Source organism: Solanum lycopersicum, chromosome 5, assembly GCF_036512215.1.
Source record: "Solanum lycopersicum chromosome 5, SLM_r2.1".
In the NCBI taxonomy this organism is placed as follows: domain Eukaryota; kingdom Viridiplantae; phylum Streptophyta; class Magnoliopsida; order Solanales; family Solanaceae; genus Solanum; species Solanum lycopersicum.
This window is the reverse complement of record NC_090804.1, coordinates 11,118,134-11,136,092: the sequence shown is the minus strand read 5'-3', so window position 1 is coordinate 11,136,092 and position 17,959 is coordinate 11,118,134. Positions and strand designations below refer to the sequence as shown.

Sequence of the window (17,959 nt, the reverse complement as noted above, 5' to 3'; positions counted from 1 at the left end):
TAGGTCGATATACCGGCTGTATGCACTGGTATACAGTTGGAATATATAGAAAATAGGTCAAAAACGTGCTAATGCAGAAGAAAAATACAGAAAACACAAAATCCTAATGAATTACAACGTCGGGAGTCCAAAAATCAGCAGTATACATGTACATACATCAAATATAAATTTAATGTATATCATGGCAGATAGAAACAAAAAGGGGCCAAAAGCCCAAAGAATTTCCACTGGTTCTGAAGATTTGGGCCCAAGTTCATTTGTGATCAATTTTAGAATTAGGACAGGTGGACCAAAAGTCCAATTTAGTGGAATTTGAACAATTGACCCAAGTTCAAACATTCCCTCCCTTTCCTTCTTTATTTATGTATTATTAAATTAACTAACTCTTTAGTTGAATTTTATTGATTTTTCAAGAATAGCCATTTCTTCCTATATTAAATATATATATAAGAATTTATTTTACATATATTTTACTACTTCAGTTTTTTTTATCGGTCTTGTTAGTACCTAATTTACTTCCTTATAATCCCCTTTAGTTACTTTTTCTTTTAAAAAAATTAATTAAAAATGACAATGTAAGTAAGTAAATAAAAATGAAAAAAAAAGAACTTTCTATCCTTTGTTGTAATTTGGGAAAATTATTGAAAAATCACTTTTAGTCAAATCGCCGGTTAACTGCGATTTAGCAGGCATTCCGAGGGCCTAACACATTCTCTAATTGTACATTTGAATTTCATAACCTTTTTCAATTTATTTTATCTCTTTCAATCTTTTGAAAAGAAGTGCAAGTTTTTCTTATTAAAAATTAAGTGGCGACTGTTGACCTCAATTTTGGCCTAACATTTTCAAAATTCGTGATTGATCATTAATTTTGGGCCACAATTCAAATATTATGCATGAATTTTGCATACGGATATTGATCATTAATTTTGGGCCACAATTCAAAGCCCAAACATTTGAGCCCATTGCATTTTTTTCTATATAGGTTTAAATTAGATAAAAAAATAGGGGCGTGGTGGATAAATATTAGTGGTAATTTTCAAATTTTCTTTGGTCTTGAAAGACTTCTTTTAGTGTCCATATTTTCCGGCAAGTTGCCGAAATTTCGCAGGAATCCGGCAAAGCCACCAGTAGAACTACTAAACCCATTTCACAAAACCACCCTCACTTTGAGCATTTTTCGGCGAACCACCAAAACTTCACTCTTCCACTAAATCACCATTAAAACACAACCAAGCTGCCACCTGAAACCACCTCCAAATCATCACCTAACTCCACAACCCCAAACCAGACTTTTCACCTTCACCACCTTCATTTTCCTCCAAACAACAGCCAACCCAACAACTCAAGCTAAACCACCAGTCCCCCGCCCCATTTTCTTTGACGATTTCTTTTCTTTTCAGGTATACAGTCGTATAACGAGCTCCAAGCTCCAAGCTCTGGTAGCATAAAGAACCAGACGAGCTCCCAGCTCTGAAACTCCATTCTCCATTTTGCGTTTCTCCTCCATCAGATCTGAACGAAAAATTCATAATAAATGGTAAACTCTTTTGGCTTTGTCTTCATTTGTTTCTTTTAAACGCTAAAAGAAGTCTTTCAAGACCAAAAGAAATCTGAAAACTACCAATAACATTTATCTGAAAATTTCCTTTCGTCTTGAAAAACTTCTTTTAGTGGTAATTTGTTTGTCACTATATTAGAATGTTATTTATCTTATTCTTTTTGGTTATATTATTAAATTTGTTTGAATTTATTTTTCAAATTTGGCCAATAAGAAAACCTCTCCGTCGGTTCCCATGTTAATAAGATAGATTTTTATTTTTAAATTGTTATTTAATTCATTTATTTTATCATATATATTTTATATATATTTGATACAAACACTTTTACTAAGTGTTTTTACAGGTACCTCGGAGTTGCTTCTCATCGAAGCTATTCCAATGGAATTCAAATGTACTTAATATTCATTATTGTGTATATTATTGACGTTAGGCAAACCTTAGACCGATACTTACTTTATTATTTTGTTTTATTATTTTGTATTATTATTTGTGTATATTACATGTTAATTGTACTTGTGTATTGATTTATTTTCTCCTCAATTTGAAAAAATAAATTCAGTCGGGACCCATGATTGTGGATTTCGAGGAGTGCCTAACACCTTCCCTACGGAATCACTTGAACACCTTACCCAGAACTAATGGTTTCGTAGATTACATAAAGTGGTTTTCTGGTTTTCCTAAAATTAGGTGGCGACTCATTTAAAATTCATTTATTTTTAAACATCTTTTAAAACTGACTTAATTAATTAATTTTTTTTGAGTCAACGCGACTGGATTTCGAGGAGTGCCTAACACCTTCCCTACGGAATCACTTGAACACCTTACCCAGAACTAATGGTTTCGTAGATTACATAAAGTGGTTTTCTGGTTTTCCTAAAATTAGGTGGCGACTCATTTAAAATTCATTTATTTTTAAACATCTTTTAAAACTGACTTAATTAATTAATTTTTTTTGAGTCAACGCGACGTTTCTTCCTATTTGAATAGGGTGGGGATGTAAACAGATTGACGACTCCGCTAATGATCTTAAATTTTTAACCAATATGAATTTATTATTTTCAAATTGAGGGGCATTCTCTTTTATTGTGTTATAACTTGTATGTTGTATATTTTGTTGATTATTTGTATATCATACTTTTTGTTCATTCATTATTCATTTTCTTTGTATGTATAATTTCATTGCATTCATGATATGTTCTATTGTTTGTATAGTTTATTAAAAAATGGTTTTGCGGGACTGCAATTGCACTTTTTATAATCAATCGTTTTTTAAAATGATCGACAATTTATTGGGTCGTCATGCGTCTAATGGTGGTCCTGAATTTTAGTCTAAGTTATCCACTTGAGTTCACGGTCTTTTAAAAGCCACTCTTAGTCAATTAGTGTAGAGCTAAACAAAATCTCGATTTCTAGCGTATTTCGAACTAAGTCAACCTAACACCCAAGGCGTGTTGGGCCCATTCAAGAGACCACCTTGAGTTCAAAATGGCTCATAGCCTAAACGGACATTTAGCCTAAGATGTATATGTTATTTAAAAAATAATTGTCTAGTTTATTCTAGTTGAAGAAAGTTTCACAAGCTATTACTTTATCCAAAAATGTTTCAAGAAAGAAGAAGGACATTTCATAGAGGCATAGTTTAGGGTTGTACCCCTGCGTATAACTGATTAGTGATTATTTTGTATCCCATTTTTCGTGATATGTATCCCATTCAGCTTTATTCATAAAGTTTGTATGAATTTGGGGTTTGGTCAATGACGTATTTCAAATGACGTTATTCATCCTTCAAATCGGTAGGTCTATCCTTGACATAAAAGGTTCCATATTTGTATAGGATGCGCAATAATTATTTGTATGTTATGTGATGTATATAATTGAGTTTGTCTTCAATCAAGACAGTGGATATGTGTTTAATTAATTATTTATGTGATATTTTGAATGAACAGGAACTAACACTCTTACCTTTTGAGTTGTTCTTCTTTAAAGCGAAAGGTTGATTTATGTCAGAATTTGAAAATCATTGTCCGTCCAAAGTTACAAGAGACAAGAAGACTAGCCAAATTCGAGTCTTTGTATTTCACAAGACATTAATGTCAAGTCAAAAATATAAATCAGGGGGGTCTTTGACTATACGGTCACACTCATTTATTTTCAATTATTTTTGCAATTATGGTCCTGCTTTTACACTTTTCTGATATTTTTTCAGGAAAACCATCCCCGACATAATGTTTGGTTCTCATTGATAATTGAGAGAATACAGAGTTCCAAAAAACATACAAACAAAAAAAACAACAAGTGGTAACTGTATAAAAAATAAAAAATAAAAAGATCACTTCAACATGCAGTACAAAGGTTGACAGTTGAGAGAATATAAGGAATCACCTCTAGTTGGTCTCAATTTTAAAATTGTTTATGTCTTATCTGAACGAACTACGTGAACCTTGTTATCATTTCGGTGATATACGTAGGCAACACTTTTTGGGTTCGGTATTATTTTTTCCAAATGTAAAAAAATAAAATAAAATAGTTCGTGCATATTTTTCAAGTCATATCTGAACGAACTACGCGAACCTGATTCACATTTCGATGAAATTTTTAGGCAGCCCTTCTTGGATTCGGTATTATTTTTTCCAAAATTAAAAGAATAAAATAAAATATTTTTTGCGGTTTAATAGGCATAACTTCATGAACTATACACACCTGACTCTCATCTTAATGAGATGCGTAGGGAGCCCTTCTTGAGTTCGGTATTTATTCTTTTGAATTCAAAAAAGGGGTCAAATGGTTTGTGCATATTTTCAAAGGCATAACTGCATGAACTACGCTCACCTAATTCTCATCTCGATGAGATATGTAGGCAGCCCTTCTTGGGTTGGGTATTCATTCTTTGAAAAAAATGTGTATATATCAGAATAGTGATGTCTTCGACTTAGTTTGGATCAATGCAGTTAGGATCATTAAAAATAATCTATATGACGGAAAGGATTGTGGTAAACCATAGATTCTTTTGGTACCTCTCGTTTATACTTTTATGTTGCTTGAAAATTCTCTTGCATGCATTCAAGGTATGAATAAAACCGATCTTATGTTTCATGTACATTGTGTGGTGAGCTTTTAGATCAACATTCAATTGTATCGCACTGTTGATCTAGAACTTGGCCTGAATGTCATCGAGGCGAAATCCTTAGTAATGTTTGGTTTGAGAAAGGATTGTAGGTCTTTTGACCCGATTGTGCCTTTCAAAACCTATCAAATGACATTGGTCCCTAGTTTTCCCACTTCAAGCCTGAAGCCTTTCTTTGATAACCACATTTTAGCCATTACCCTTTTGAGTGCTCACATGCATTATCCCTCTCTTGGCCCAACCTTCTTGATTACACCAAGAATGTGCAAATTATAAGAGAAGATTCATATTTGAAATTTGAAAAAGCAAAGATATAGAGTCTCCCAAAGTTAAGTAAGTAAAAGACTTCTAGAGAAAAAAAAAAAAGAAAGGAAGAAAGAAAAGTTGAAAAAATAAAGAAAGACAAAAATACCCTTAGGGGTCAATGAAAAGTGGGAAAGAAAACAGTCCAACAAAAAACAAGAAAAATTTATAATAAAGGAGTGAAATAAAAGAAAAGCTCCAAGAAATAAGGACTTAAAGAAGTCAAAACAAAGGGGGTGAAAAAAAAAGAGAAGAAGGGAAAAGCTCCAAAAAAAGAAAACTCAAAAGAAATCAAAACAAAAGGGGAAAAAAAGAAGAGAAGAAGAGAAAAGCTCCAAAAATTGAGAATTCAAAAGAAGTCGAAACAAAGGGGGTGAAAAAAATAAGAAGGGAAAAACTCCAAAAATGAGAATTCAAAAGAAGTCAAAAGGGGAGAGGACAATGAAGAGGATTCGACGCCAAAGACATACCAATCATTAAGAGAACAAATTCTGTGTAACGCTCAAGAAAAAATTAAGTCACTTTAATCCCAAATAAATATCCTACCCATCCCTAAGCTTACGTTACAAGCCAATGACAAGCCCTACATGATCTCATTCCAAATGTTCTCACATTAGTGAAGATTTACATAAGGATCGAGCATATGGTATCACAGTTGTATGCATTGAACATTCTTCTGAATGTGAGTGCACTTTGAAAATTTTCTTATAATCAAATGTTTCAAATATGTGTGGAATAAGACCAGCCTTTGTCGTGAGGGCACTTGAAACATAAGGATTGCTACAATTCAAACCTTTGTTTGAAGCAAGATGAACGAAACTTGTTGATTCCTAAGTATGTTTGAGATACCACTTGAAGTTGTAGGAATTACCTTGAACTCAATCTTAATTAGATAAAAAGAAAGAAAAGAGAATGAGAGAATTACCTGCAATCCTAACCGCTGATACCAATTGTAGTCAACATTTGACTGTCTCATCACATTCTTTATTTTTTTTTAAAAAAAAGTAAGCAAACACTTGCTCTTTACTATTTTTCAAACCTTTTTTAGAGTCTTTCCATTTTTTTTAAAAAAATAAGAAGATATTGTTTTTTTTCTGTTTTTCATTGTAAAAAAGTATCATTAGGTTAATTTTGTATGTATGAGAGTCCTATTTTACTTCATTGGGTTGTCCGTTCAAAAAATGTGATATATTTTGTTTTAGGCTTTAAAATATAGTAGGGATATCATTTTTCTATTTTATCATGTTCATATTGTGCATTTTTTATACTAGATGATCTTGTCTCAGATTTTTTACAAAATTCATCATCCATAAGATTGGAACTACATTTGACATGATTCCTGATTCAAGAGGAAATGTAGGCGCCACGACGGCTTGGTCATATACCTAGTGTGATTTTTCTTTCTCCTTGTAATAAACACTAGGACAGAATTTTTGAGAATATCTCAAAAATTCACAATAAAGATGCTATCTCCAGCAAGTAAAGATGGAAGTTGAGATTTGCCAAAAGTTTTAACTGGGACAGAATTTCTGAGGAAGACCTCAAAAATTTCAACAAGTACTATGAGAAGCTTGATAGTCGATTTCAAATGATCCGTCATCGCTTGAAGTTCCAAGTCAACTTGCAAATCTCCAGCATTTTATGGCAACCCAGCATCTCCTCATACAAATCTCCATGAAAACATGAGTTTCAAAGAACATAAAGCGTTCAAGATCAAAATGATGATCGCTCACTTGTGCCAAAGTGAAAGGCACTTTGTACATATTCTCTTGTGAATCTTTCCTTTAAGTTTCTTAATCATGTTGCTAGCTAAAGCGACATGTTGTCTTCTAACTGTTCCTTTTAGAACACAGGGACATATGAAAGCATCGAGATGATGAAATTTTTAAGATACACGAGTCATCCACCTCGTAACAGTGGAAAATCATTGGGTTATCCATCAGTTGCATTTTCATTGCATTTTTTATTTCCGAAAAGGCCATCATATTTTTAATTTTTCAAAAGGATAATTGTAGATTTCAATTGCCAAGAGGGTCATTGCATTCATTATTTACCGAAAAGTTCATTGAATTTTTCATTTTCCAAAAAGATAATTACATTTTTCATTTGCCAAGAGGGTCATTGCATTTTTATTTGTCAAGAGGGTCATTGCATTTTAATTTCCCGAAAGGATAACTGCATTTTTCATTTTCCAAGAGGATCATTGCATTTTTATTTGACAAGGGGTCATTACATTTTTATTTACCGAAAAGGTCATTGCATTTTTAATTTACCGAAAGGATAATTGAATTTTCATTTGCCAAGAGGGCCATTGCATTGTTTTCATTCGCCAAGAAGGCCATTGCATTTAAGTCACATTTATTCGGTGGTGAAGGATATTCACTATATCTTTTCAACGTCCAAGTCGGTGAAAACTTGCGTTGAAGATATTTGCATTTAAGTCGCATGTATTCGGTGGTGAAGGATGCACCATATCTTTTCAAAGTTCAAGTCGGTGAAAACTTGCATTGAAAGATATTTGCATTTAAGTCGCATCTATTCATTGTAAAGGATGTGCACCATCTCTTTTCAATATTCAAGTAGATCGAAACTTGCGTTGAAATATATTTGCATTTAAGTCGCATCTATTCGTAGGTGAAGGATGTGCACCATATCTTTTCAATGTTCAAGTCGATGGAAACTTGCATTGAAAGATTTTTGCATTTAAGTGGCATCTATTCGGTGGTGAAGGATGTGCACCATATCTTTTCAATGTTCAAATCGGTGAGAACTTGCGCTGAAAGATATTTGCATTTAAGTCACATCTTTTCGGTGGTGAAGGATGCGCACCCTATCTTTTCAACGTTGAAGCCGGTGGAAACTTGCGTTGAAAGATATTTGCATTTGAGTTGCATCTATTCGGTGGTGAAGGATGTGCACCATATCTTTTTAATATACAAGTCGGTGAAAACTTGCGTTGAAAGATATTTGCATTTAAGTCGCATCTATTTGGAGGTGAAGGATGTGCACCCTATCTTTTCAACGTACAAGTCGGTGGAAACTTGCGTCGAAAGATATTCACATATAAGTCACATATATTCGGTGTTGAAGGATGTGCACCCTATCTATTCAACGTTCAAGTCGGTGGAAACTTGTGTTAAATGGTATTTGCATTTGTCCTATAGATGGACATACATTAAAAATCCTACTGATGGATAATCTTTTCATTCGTCCTATCGATGAACATACATTTAGATCCTACCAATGGGTCACCTTTTTTTTCATCCTACCGATGGATAATCTTTTTCATTCGTTCTACCGATAGACATACATGCAAAAACCTACCGATGGATCATCTTTTTCATTCATCCTACCGATGGACAAACATGCAAAATCGTACCAATGGATCATCTTTTTTTATTTGTCCTACTGATGGGCAAACATGCAAAATCCTACCGATGGATCATTTTTTTCTTTCTTTTTTCATTTGTTCTACCGATGGATATACATTCAAATACTTCCGATGGATCATCTTCATTCGTCCTACCAATGTACAATGGATATACATTCAAATACTTCCGATGGATCATCTTCATTCGTCCTACCAATGTACATGTATTTATATCCTGACGATTGATCATCTCCATTCATCTTTGCAACATTCTAGAGGATGCACTCTCAGTGGAGCCACATGTACGGACTACTTCAACAAGGACGCAACACAGCGTGAAACCTTTTAGATGCAAGTTCGGAATCGAATTCTACTACATTTCAACAACACTTTTATATAAAGGTCATGTGTTCGGTTAAAATTGGGTTTGTTAATTTTCGTTGTGGACGATTTCTTTCATCAATCATATTCAACGAAAGGGACAGTTGTTGACACTCAATTTTGGCCTAACATTTTCCAAATTCATAATTTTTTCGTTATATTTGTTTTTATTTTTTGCACAATCTAAAAAAATTATTTAAATATTACGGATGAATTTTGCATACGTAGATTGATCAATTATTTTGGGCCACAATTCCAAACCCACACATGTGAGCCCATTAAATTTTTTTTTTCTATTTAGGTTTAGATTAAGTCAATAATAGAGGGTAGTGGATAAATGTTAGTGGTAATTTCAGATTGCCTTTGGTCTTTAAAGACTTCTTTTAGTGTTAGTATTTTCCGGCAAGTTGCCGAAATTCTGCCCGAATCAAGCAAAGCCACCACCAGAACCACTAGACCCATTTCACAAAACCACCCTCACCAGAGCATTTTCCGGCGAACCACCAAAACTTCACTGTTCTTCCTCTCCTCTTCCCGTAAATCACCATCAAAACACGACCAAGTTGCCACCTGAAACCACCTCCAAATCATCACTATCTCCATTTTAAGTTTCTCCTCCATCAGATCTGAACGAAAAATCCATAATAAATAGTGAACTCTTTTGGCTTTGTCTTCATTTGTTTCTTTTGAATGTTCTTTTGTTATATTTGGCTACTGCTTTGTGAATATTGGTTGGTTTTTATTATTTTTGTTTGTCACTTTTCTCAATTTTTGGCCATTATTATCTCTATTTTTAGAATATCTAAGTCTTTGTTCATGACTTTCTAGTAAGCTTTAGTATGTTGTGTAGGTTGTATTCGTTCGACGTTTTAGTTAATGTTGGTTTGCTTAGTTTTGCTCTTCTTTGTTGCATTGTTATTTGTTACATTTCAGGTGATTCACTTTGTTCATTTTAGCTGTGGATTTTGATAATCTTTATGTTTTTCATGATGATTGTTTCCATTATCTTTTATTTTATTCCATTGTTAATAGTTATATGTTCAAGAAAATTGTATGTTAATTTGAAATTTATTGTTAAGAAAGTAGTCTCTCTTATCTATTGATACTTTTCATTACAAATTTGTTTGCCACTATATCAGAATGCTATTTATCTTATTCTTTTTGGCTATATTATTTTACTTGTCAAAATTGGTCAATAAGAAAACCTCTCCGAGGGTTTTGGAGGTCTTTCCATGTTAATAAGACGGATATTTACTTTTAAATTGTTATTTAATTCATTTAATTTTATCATATATATTTTATATATATTTGATACTAACACTTTTACTAAGTGTGTTTACAGGTACCTTGGAGTTGTTTCTCATCGAAGCTATTCCAATGGACTTCAAATATATTTAATATTCATTATTGTGTATATTATTGACGTTAGACAAACCTTAGGCCGATACTTACATTATTATTTTATTTTATTATTTGTGTAAATTACATGTTAATTGTACTTGTATATTGCTTATTTCCTCCTCAATTTGAAAAAGTAATTCAGTCCCGACCCACGATTGTGGATTTAGAAGGGTTCCTAACACCTTCCTTCGGAATCACTTGAACCCTTAGCTAGAACTAATTATTTCGTAGATTACTTAAAGTGGTTTTGTGATTTTCCAAAAATTGGGTGGCGACTCCTTTAAAATTCATTTATTCTTAAAATTCTTTTAAAACTGACTTAATTAATAATTTTTTTGAGTCACCGCATCGTTTCTCCCTATTTGAATAGAGTGGGGATGTAAGCAGTGATTTGTTAATTTGAAAAATTGATTTCTCTTAAATCGTAAGATTAATTAATTTTTTGAAACTTAGTCATTTTTATAATTCAATTTCGAGTAAAATAGTGATGTGTGAAAGTAAATCGCTTCCTATGAGTATCAGGCTCATTCTCAAATGCACTCATGAAATCGGGATAACATGGCCATAACATGCTGACTTTAAAGCACATGTCAACACCTTGATTATTATGTGTGGACTTGATATTTTATTTCATTTAAGGAGTCATAGTTCAAGTTTGAGACCGCTACGACTCTGAAATATAAATTACTGTTTCACTAAGTGGAGATTCAATGCAGAGCACACCTTCGTTATGCAGAGTAGTCTTCATTTAGCTGATGGTCTCTCTTATCATATATTAAAATGAATGGGGAATTGTTGGTGTGACATTTTAATATATTCTAAAAAATATTAATTGCATGGTCACACAGACAGTTGTTTTTGGTTGTTTGGTTGACTTGTTCGTATGCTACAGAAGTAATGACAATTACTTCTTGCTTAGTGCATTACTCTATTTTGGAGTTATTGCATAACATACTCCATTTTGGAATTACCGTATATGTTACAAACTTTTTCTTGAATGTCACCAACGATTGGCTTTCATCTTTCAGCCAAGAGACTTTTGTAACTTTTCAAATATTATTTTTCTTTCTTTTACTCCTCTATTATTCTTTAACCTATGTAACTCCTAAGACCATTATATTCACTATTTACTATCCCATTATCTTCTTATTCATTGCTAGGAAGACATTCCTAATTATAAATAGTGGTGGTCTTTATTTGGTTTGGGAGATACAATACACAAGAGAAATATAGAGTGAAAGAGTTGGTCAAAAAGAGAGTTCTTATTAGTTGAAGGGAGGTGTTCTTTTTTGTGGAGCTTTGGACTCACCTCTTGTCCAGAGTTGTTGAGTTATACTTTGTGAATGTTGTTATATCCTGGAGGGGACAAGTCAAAGAGGACTACTGCTGGATTGATGAAAACATTTGCTGCAGTGGGCCTGAATCTCCTTAAAGAGAGCGAGATATATATGTCTCAACCTAAAGATATTTATTTCTTCATTCTATTTTCAATTGTAATCTTTTAGTTTTGCTATATTTTAAGTTTTTCACTAACAAATAGATTTATCAAGTTATATGACCAAAGATCACTTCCCAATTTTAAGATCACTTCCCAATTTTTTTCAAGTTTTGCCCTTTTTTTTGGGTCAAACTGATCTTGAACGTTGTAACTAATTTAGATAATATAGGATACATTGTCGTTGCAATGTCGTCTTAGTCGGTATAGTGATATTTATTATTTTAATTATTGTTCATATTTTTTTCAATTTAGTCTATGAACTACATTATAAAACTGTTAAATCTTGAGATTTTGAATATGGCAAAAGTGAATTGAACAGGTAGTACAACATGTTCCAGTGAAATATTGCAGCAGGTATGCAAGTGGCGGCGTATGTGTTATATATGGAAACTTATATGTACGTTTTTGTTTATAGTAGTTTACTTGGTTAAGGAAAACTATTAAAAACAAATTTGAGTACAATAAGGTTTCGAGAAAAAGAGTTAGTAGAAGTCAACAAGGATTTGTAGAAGACAAATACAAGTTGATTTGTACAAGGATTGGCTGAATTTCTGGTTTATAAATAGAGAGCTATTTTGATCAGAAAAACATGCGCACCTACAAAGAGAGAACTTCAAAACACGATCAAGAGGGTTGAGAGAGTTTTGTTAAAATCTTTTGAGTGCTGCGAGTTGAGTGTTAAAGTTGTACGATTGTATTCAAGAGTTTTGTTTACAATCTAGGTAGTAGATTTGCTTGACAAGTTATAGTACTTGAAAAGCATTGAAAAGATAGAAAACTAGGGAGTAGTTTTTTGTCTTGATTAGAAGGAGTTAGAGTTTATAATTCCTTAAGAGCTAAAGAGTTGTAATCTTTGTATTACTTGAAATTTACAATTAATGCAAAGTGCTGTTCAAATTAATTACTGTTAAACACAAACAAGTAGTAAATACGTGTTCCTTTGAAGAATTCAGGAGGGTAGAATTCCAACAAGTGGTATCAGAGCAAGGTTATCTTTAGAGAGTCTAACAACTCAAGATAAGATCAACATGAGTTCTGCACCTCCACTCGGACACGGTAAGGGGCAACACATCAACAGACCTCCACTATTTAATGGACAATACTACTCGTGGTGGAAGACAAGGATGGAAGACTTCATTCAAGCTGAAGACTATGAATTATGGGTAAGAATTACCAAGGGACCACTAATTCCTACCACCACTGATAGTGAAGGAAATAAAATACCTAAACCCGCAGATACATATAATGAAGCAGATTATAAGATGCTAGGAAAAAATGCAAAAGCTAAGTGTATTCTTGTGTGTGGATTAGGACCTGATGAATTTAACCGTATCTCAAGTTGTACCTCTGCTAAACAAATATGGGATACCTTACAAAACGCTCATGAAGGTACAACTCAAGTCCGAAAATTCAGGATTGCTAGTTTGTGTTCAGAATATGAAGCCTTTAAGATGAAATCCGGAGAATCTCTTCAAGATATGATCACCAGATTCACCACTGTGGTAAACGAACTAATCTCATTAGGCAAAGTGTATACCACTGAGGAACAGGTTGACAAAGTTAGGATTTTGCCTAGGTCTTGGGAAATCAAAGTCACTGTCATTAGAGAAGCTAAGGACCTAACTACTATGTCTTTGGATGAATTAGTTGGAAATCTCAAGACCTATGAGATGAATGTAGACAAAAGAAGTGAAGGGAATAATGAAAAAGTTCTTGGTCTTAAAGCAACTGAAAGTGATGAATCAGACATAGATGACGATGATCTAGCTTTGATAAGTAGGAACTTCAAGAAACTCTTTAAAAGGGGATTAAACTCTACCAAAAAATCACCACCCTTGAAAGAAAAAAATTCCGAACGATCACAAAATGGAGGTTGTATTAAGTGTGGTAAGACAGATCATCAAATAAAGGACTGCCCAATGTGGGAATTAGAATGGAAAAAGGAAAATGCTGAAAAAGAAAGGAATGAACTCCTCAACAAAAAGAAAACCAAAGAAAAGGAACAAGCAATGTATGCAGCCTGGGGAACAGTTCCTCGGACATGTATGAAGATGTTGAAGACCTTGCCTTGATGGCGATAGAAGAATCAGACGCTGAACCTGAATCAGATTCTGAAGAAACTGAGGTAAACTTTCTTAATCTAAAAGATAAGCTAGCAAAGTTCTCAAAGAAAAAGCTTTCACTCCTATTGCTTACATCCATAGACACAATTCAAGAACTTGTGAACACCAAGAGCCAACTACTTGCTTCCCTATCTAGCTTAAAGTTTGAGCATATTGATCTCAATAAGAACAAACTCGACCTACAAGATAAAATCAAGCAACTTGAAACCCAAAATCTGGAACTAAGAACTAAGAATTCAAAATTAAAAGTTCTTGGCAAAGGAAAAGAGGGTGAGCTACCTGACCAAAAGCTTGAGGTTGACAAACTCAAAAACACTTTAAAGCTAGAAAAGAAAACTGTAAAAGTATAAATCTTGAATTGACTAGAGTAAGAAGTGAACTGGAAAGAGCAAACAAATGGACAAAATCCTCTATGATAGTAACTCATCTAGGGAACAACAATAGGAACATCAAAACCGGAATTGGATATGAACAGCCCATAAATGGAAATCCTACGTTTTGTATTGTTTGTGGTAACTTTGGTCATTCTAAACAATATTGTCCCAAATACAAAATTGCCACTGAAGAAGACAACCCAACAAGAACCTATAGAACTGTTCAGAGGAACAGGTACATACCCAGAAAAAACAGTCTGCCCAACTGGGCTCGTAGAGATCTGATTCACCCTTTTGATCAAAACAAAGAACCCAAGCTAATCTGGGTTCCTAAATCCAACATCTAATTTTTCAGGAAGAAGTGAGAGAAAGCAAGCAGCAGTGGTACATGGACAGTGCTTGCTCAAGACACATGACAGGGAATAAGACATTGTTTCTCTCACTAGAAGAAGGAAAAGGAGGTATGGTTGCTTTTGGTGGTGGAAAAAAGGGTCAAATCAAAGGTTGTGGGAATATTGGAAGAACTGATGAACATTCAATTGATAAAGTATACTATGTGGAAGGACTTAGACACAATTTACTCAGCATATCTCAGTTGTGTGATAAAGGTAACAAGGTAATCTTTCGATCCACTGGTGTTGAAGTAATCAATCTAAACACACAAAAATTAGTGTTAACAGGAAAAAGAGATAAACATGTCTACACTGTAGACACCTCAGCTATCTCTGACACAAATCTAGTGTGTTTAAGCGTGTTGGAAAAAAATTCCTTGTTGTGGCATAAACGGTTGGGTCATGCTAGCCAAGTTCAATTAAACAAACTTATCACCAAGGATTTAGTTGTAGGACTGCCTAAAAACAAATTCAAGGAGGATAAGGTTTGTGAAGCATGTACTCTAGGGAAACAGATAAAATCATCATTTAAGTCCAAACAAATGGTAAGCTCAACTTGTTCCTTAGAACTAATTCACATGGACTTATGTGGACCAATGAGGGTTCAAAGTAGAGGGGGAAAAAGATATGTGTTTGTCTTAGTGGATGATTACACTAGGTATACCTGGACACTATTCCTTGCTGCAAAAGATGATGCGTTTGAAGTTTTTTGTTAACTAATGAGAAAAATTCAAAGAAAATATGGGAAACAATTAAAGGCAATCAGATCAGATCATGGAACTGAATTTGAAAATTCAAAGTTTGCCCAATATTGTGACTATCATGGGGTTGATCAAAACTTGTCTACCCCCAGAACCCCTCAGCAAAACGGTGTGGTAGAAAGAAAGAACAGAACTCTTCAAGAAATGGCTAGAACTATGATGATCGCAAGCAAAATTGCAAACCAATTCTGGGAAGAAGCAATAAACACTGCTTGCTACACCATAAATCGTTGCATGAGCAGACCCTTGTTAGAAAAAACTCCATATGAATTATTAAAAGGGAGAAAGCCCAACATCTCTTATCTTAGAGTGTTTAGATGCAAGTGCTTCATTCATAACAATGGAAAAAATCTGCTTGGAAAATTTGATGCTAGAAGTGACAGTGGAATTTTTCTTGGATATTCTACACATAGCAAAGCCAATAGGATACTCAACAAAAGAACTATGTGTGTCGAAGAGAGTGTCTATGTCATTTTCGATGAAAGCAGCACTATGTCAAATGAAGATGTGTTGGTCAGTAACACATCAGCTGAAGAACATGCTGTCTCTGAACAGGAACAGGTCCAAGAAACTGGTTCCTCTGACACAACAAACAGAGAAGAAACTGAAACTCAAGTAAATTTTGATGAAAGAGTTGATACAGATGAAAAACAACCAGATGTTAATGAAGAACAAGAAAGATCAACTCCTACCCTAAAAGAGTATAAATACCAAGGATCACACCCATTGGAAAACCTGCTCACTGATCTTTCTTCAGGAATTACCACTCGATCAAGAATGAAGAATCACTACGCGCATAGTGCATTCCTATCCATGGTAGAACCAAAGAAAATAAGTGAAGCTCTTCAAGATGCAGATTGGATTATAGCCATGGAAGAAGAATTACATCAATTTGAAAGGAGTAAAGTATGGAATCTAGTACCTAAGCCCTCAAACAGAACTATAATTGGAACTAAATGGGTGTTTAGGAACAAGTTAGATGAACATGGTACCATAATCAGAAACAAAGCTAGGTTGGTTGTTCAAGGATATAATCAAGAAGAAGGGATAGATTATGATGAAACTTTTGCACCCGTGGCAAGAATAGAAGCAATCAGATTGCTTATAGCGTTTGCATCTCACATGGAGTTCACATTGTACCAGATGGATGTCAAAAGTGCTTTTTTGAATGGGCTATTACAAGAAGAAGTTTTTGTTAAACAACCCCCTAGCTTCGAGAATAATGACTTCCTTTACCATGTCTATAAGCTTGACAAAGCTCTCTACGGGTTAAAACAAGCTCCAAGGGCATGGTATGATAGATTGTCAAAATTCCTTTTAAGTCATGGATATTCAAGAGGTAAAATTGACAATACACTCTTCTTCAAGAATAAAGAAAAGGGTCTCCTGATCGTGCAAATCTATGTTGACGATATCATATTTGGAGCTACAAATAAGAGTCTCACAAAAGAATTTGCAAATCTTATGAGCAATGAGTTTGAAATGAGTATGATGGGTGAATTAAACTACTTCCTTGGGCTTCAAATAAAACAAACACCTAAGGGTATATGGATTCATCAGCAAAAATATGTCAAAGAATTGCTTAAGAGGTCTAAAATGGACGAAGCTAAACCAATTGATACTCCTATAGCCCCTGCCACTAAGTTGGACCTTGAAGGAACAGGTCCTGCAGTTGAACAAAAACTGTATAGAGGCATGATTGGCTCACTTTTGTATCTTACTGCTAGTCGACCTGATATTGTGTTAAGTGTAGGATTATGTGCTCGCTTTCAAACTAATCCTAAAGAATCACATATTCAAGCAGTCAAGAGAATCCTCAGATATCTAAAAGGAACCTCTGATTTAGGACTGTGGTACCCAAAAGGAAGCAACTTTGATTTAGTTGGGTATGCGGATGCTGACTATGCTGGATACTTGGATGATAGAAAAAACACTACATGAATGGCTCACTTTCTAGGATCATGTCTCATCTCATGGGGATCAAAGAAACAAAACTCAGTTGCACTATCCACTGCTGAGGCTGAGTACGTAGCAGCTGCGTCATGTTGCGCCCAACTTCTGTGGATTAAGCAACAACTTAGTGATTTCGGTCTCAAAATTGAACAAGTTCCAATTTTCTGCGATAATACTAGTGCTATCAACATTGCAATAAATCCGATACAACATAAGAGAGCTAAACACATTGACATTCGTCATCACTTTCTTAGAGACAATGTGGAAAAGGGTTTAATCTCTATGAACTTTTGTACTACGGAAGAACAAATCGCGGACATCTTTACAAAGGCATTATCAAGGGAACACTTTGAAAGGAACGGGCTGGAGCTAGGAATGATGAAGATAAACTAAGCAAATAGAAGCTGAAGGAATTGGACTCTCAAAATCATTTATGCATGCTTAAAAGGTATGTCTACTCTTCTTAACTAAGATAGACTAAAAATTATAAGACCAATGCATTGGATTCTGTTCCTTTATTTAATTTAAAAATAAATAAATAAATCATCATCACAAACCACAACCGCCAATTTAAAACCTGCAGAAAACCTTTCAAATCATACCTGTTCCCATTCTCAGTAAAACCCTTACACTTTCCTATACTCCCTCTTAAAACGCAGTTCCCTTTTCTCTTTCTTCTCCGATTGTTCTCATTCTCTCTCAAACCCTTGAAATCCC

The 17,959-nt window shown here is 34.1% G+C and overlaps 1 protein-coding gene and 1 long non-coding RNA gene across 2 annotated transcripts; both read left to right on the top strand.

Annotated features, from left to right (window-relative positions):
• The first annotated feature begins 817 nt into the window (after positions 1-817).
• Positions 818-3,717, top strand: LOC138348516 (uncharacterized). The gene is made up of 2 exons (XR_011221163.1): positions 818-1,540; positions 1,906-3,717. It is a non-coding gene; the product is annotated as an uncharacterized lncRNA (long non-coding RNA).
• An 8,950-nt stretch (positions 3,718-12,667) lies between these two features.
• LOC138348644 (uncharacterized) lies at positions 12,668-13,711 on the top strand. The gene has a single exon (XM_069298205.1). The coding sequence runs from the start codon at positions 12,668-12,670 to the stop codon at positions 13,709-13,711; it is 1,044 nt and encodes a 347-aa protein (XP_069154306.1).
• The last annotated feature ends 4,248 nt before the right edge of the window (positions 13,712-17,959 follow it).

What these genes read in the sequence shown, in the direction of transcription:
- LOC138348644 (XM_069298205.1), top strand. Translation starts at nt 12,668, where the DNA reads ATGAGTTCTGCACCTCCACTCGGACACGGTAAGGGGCAACACATCAAC.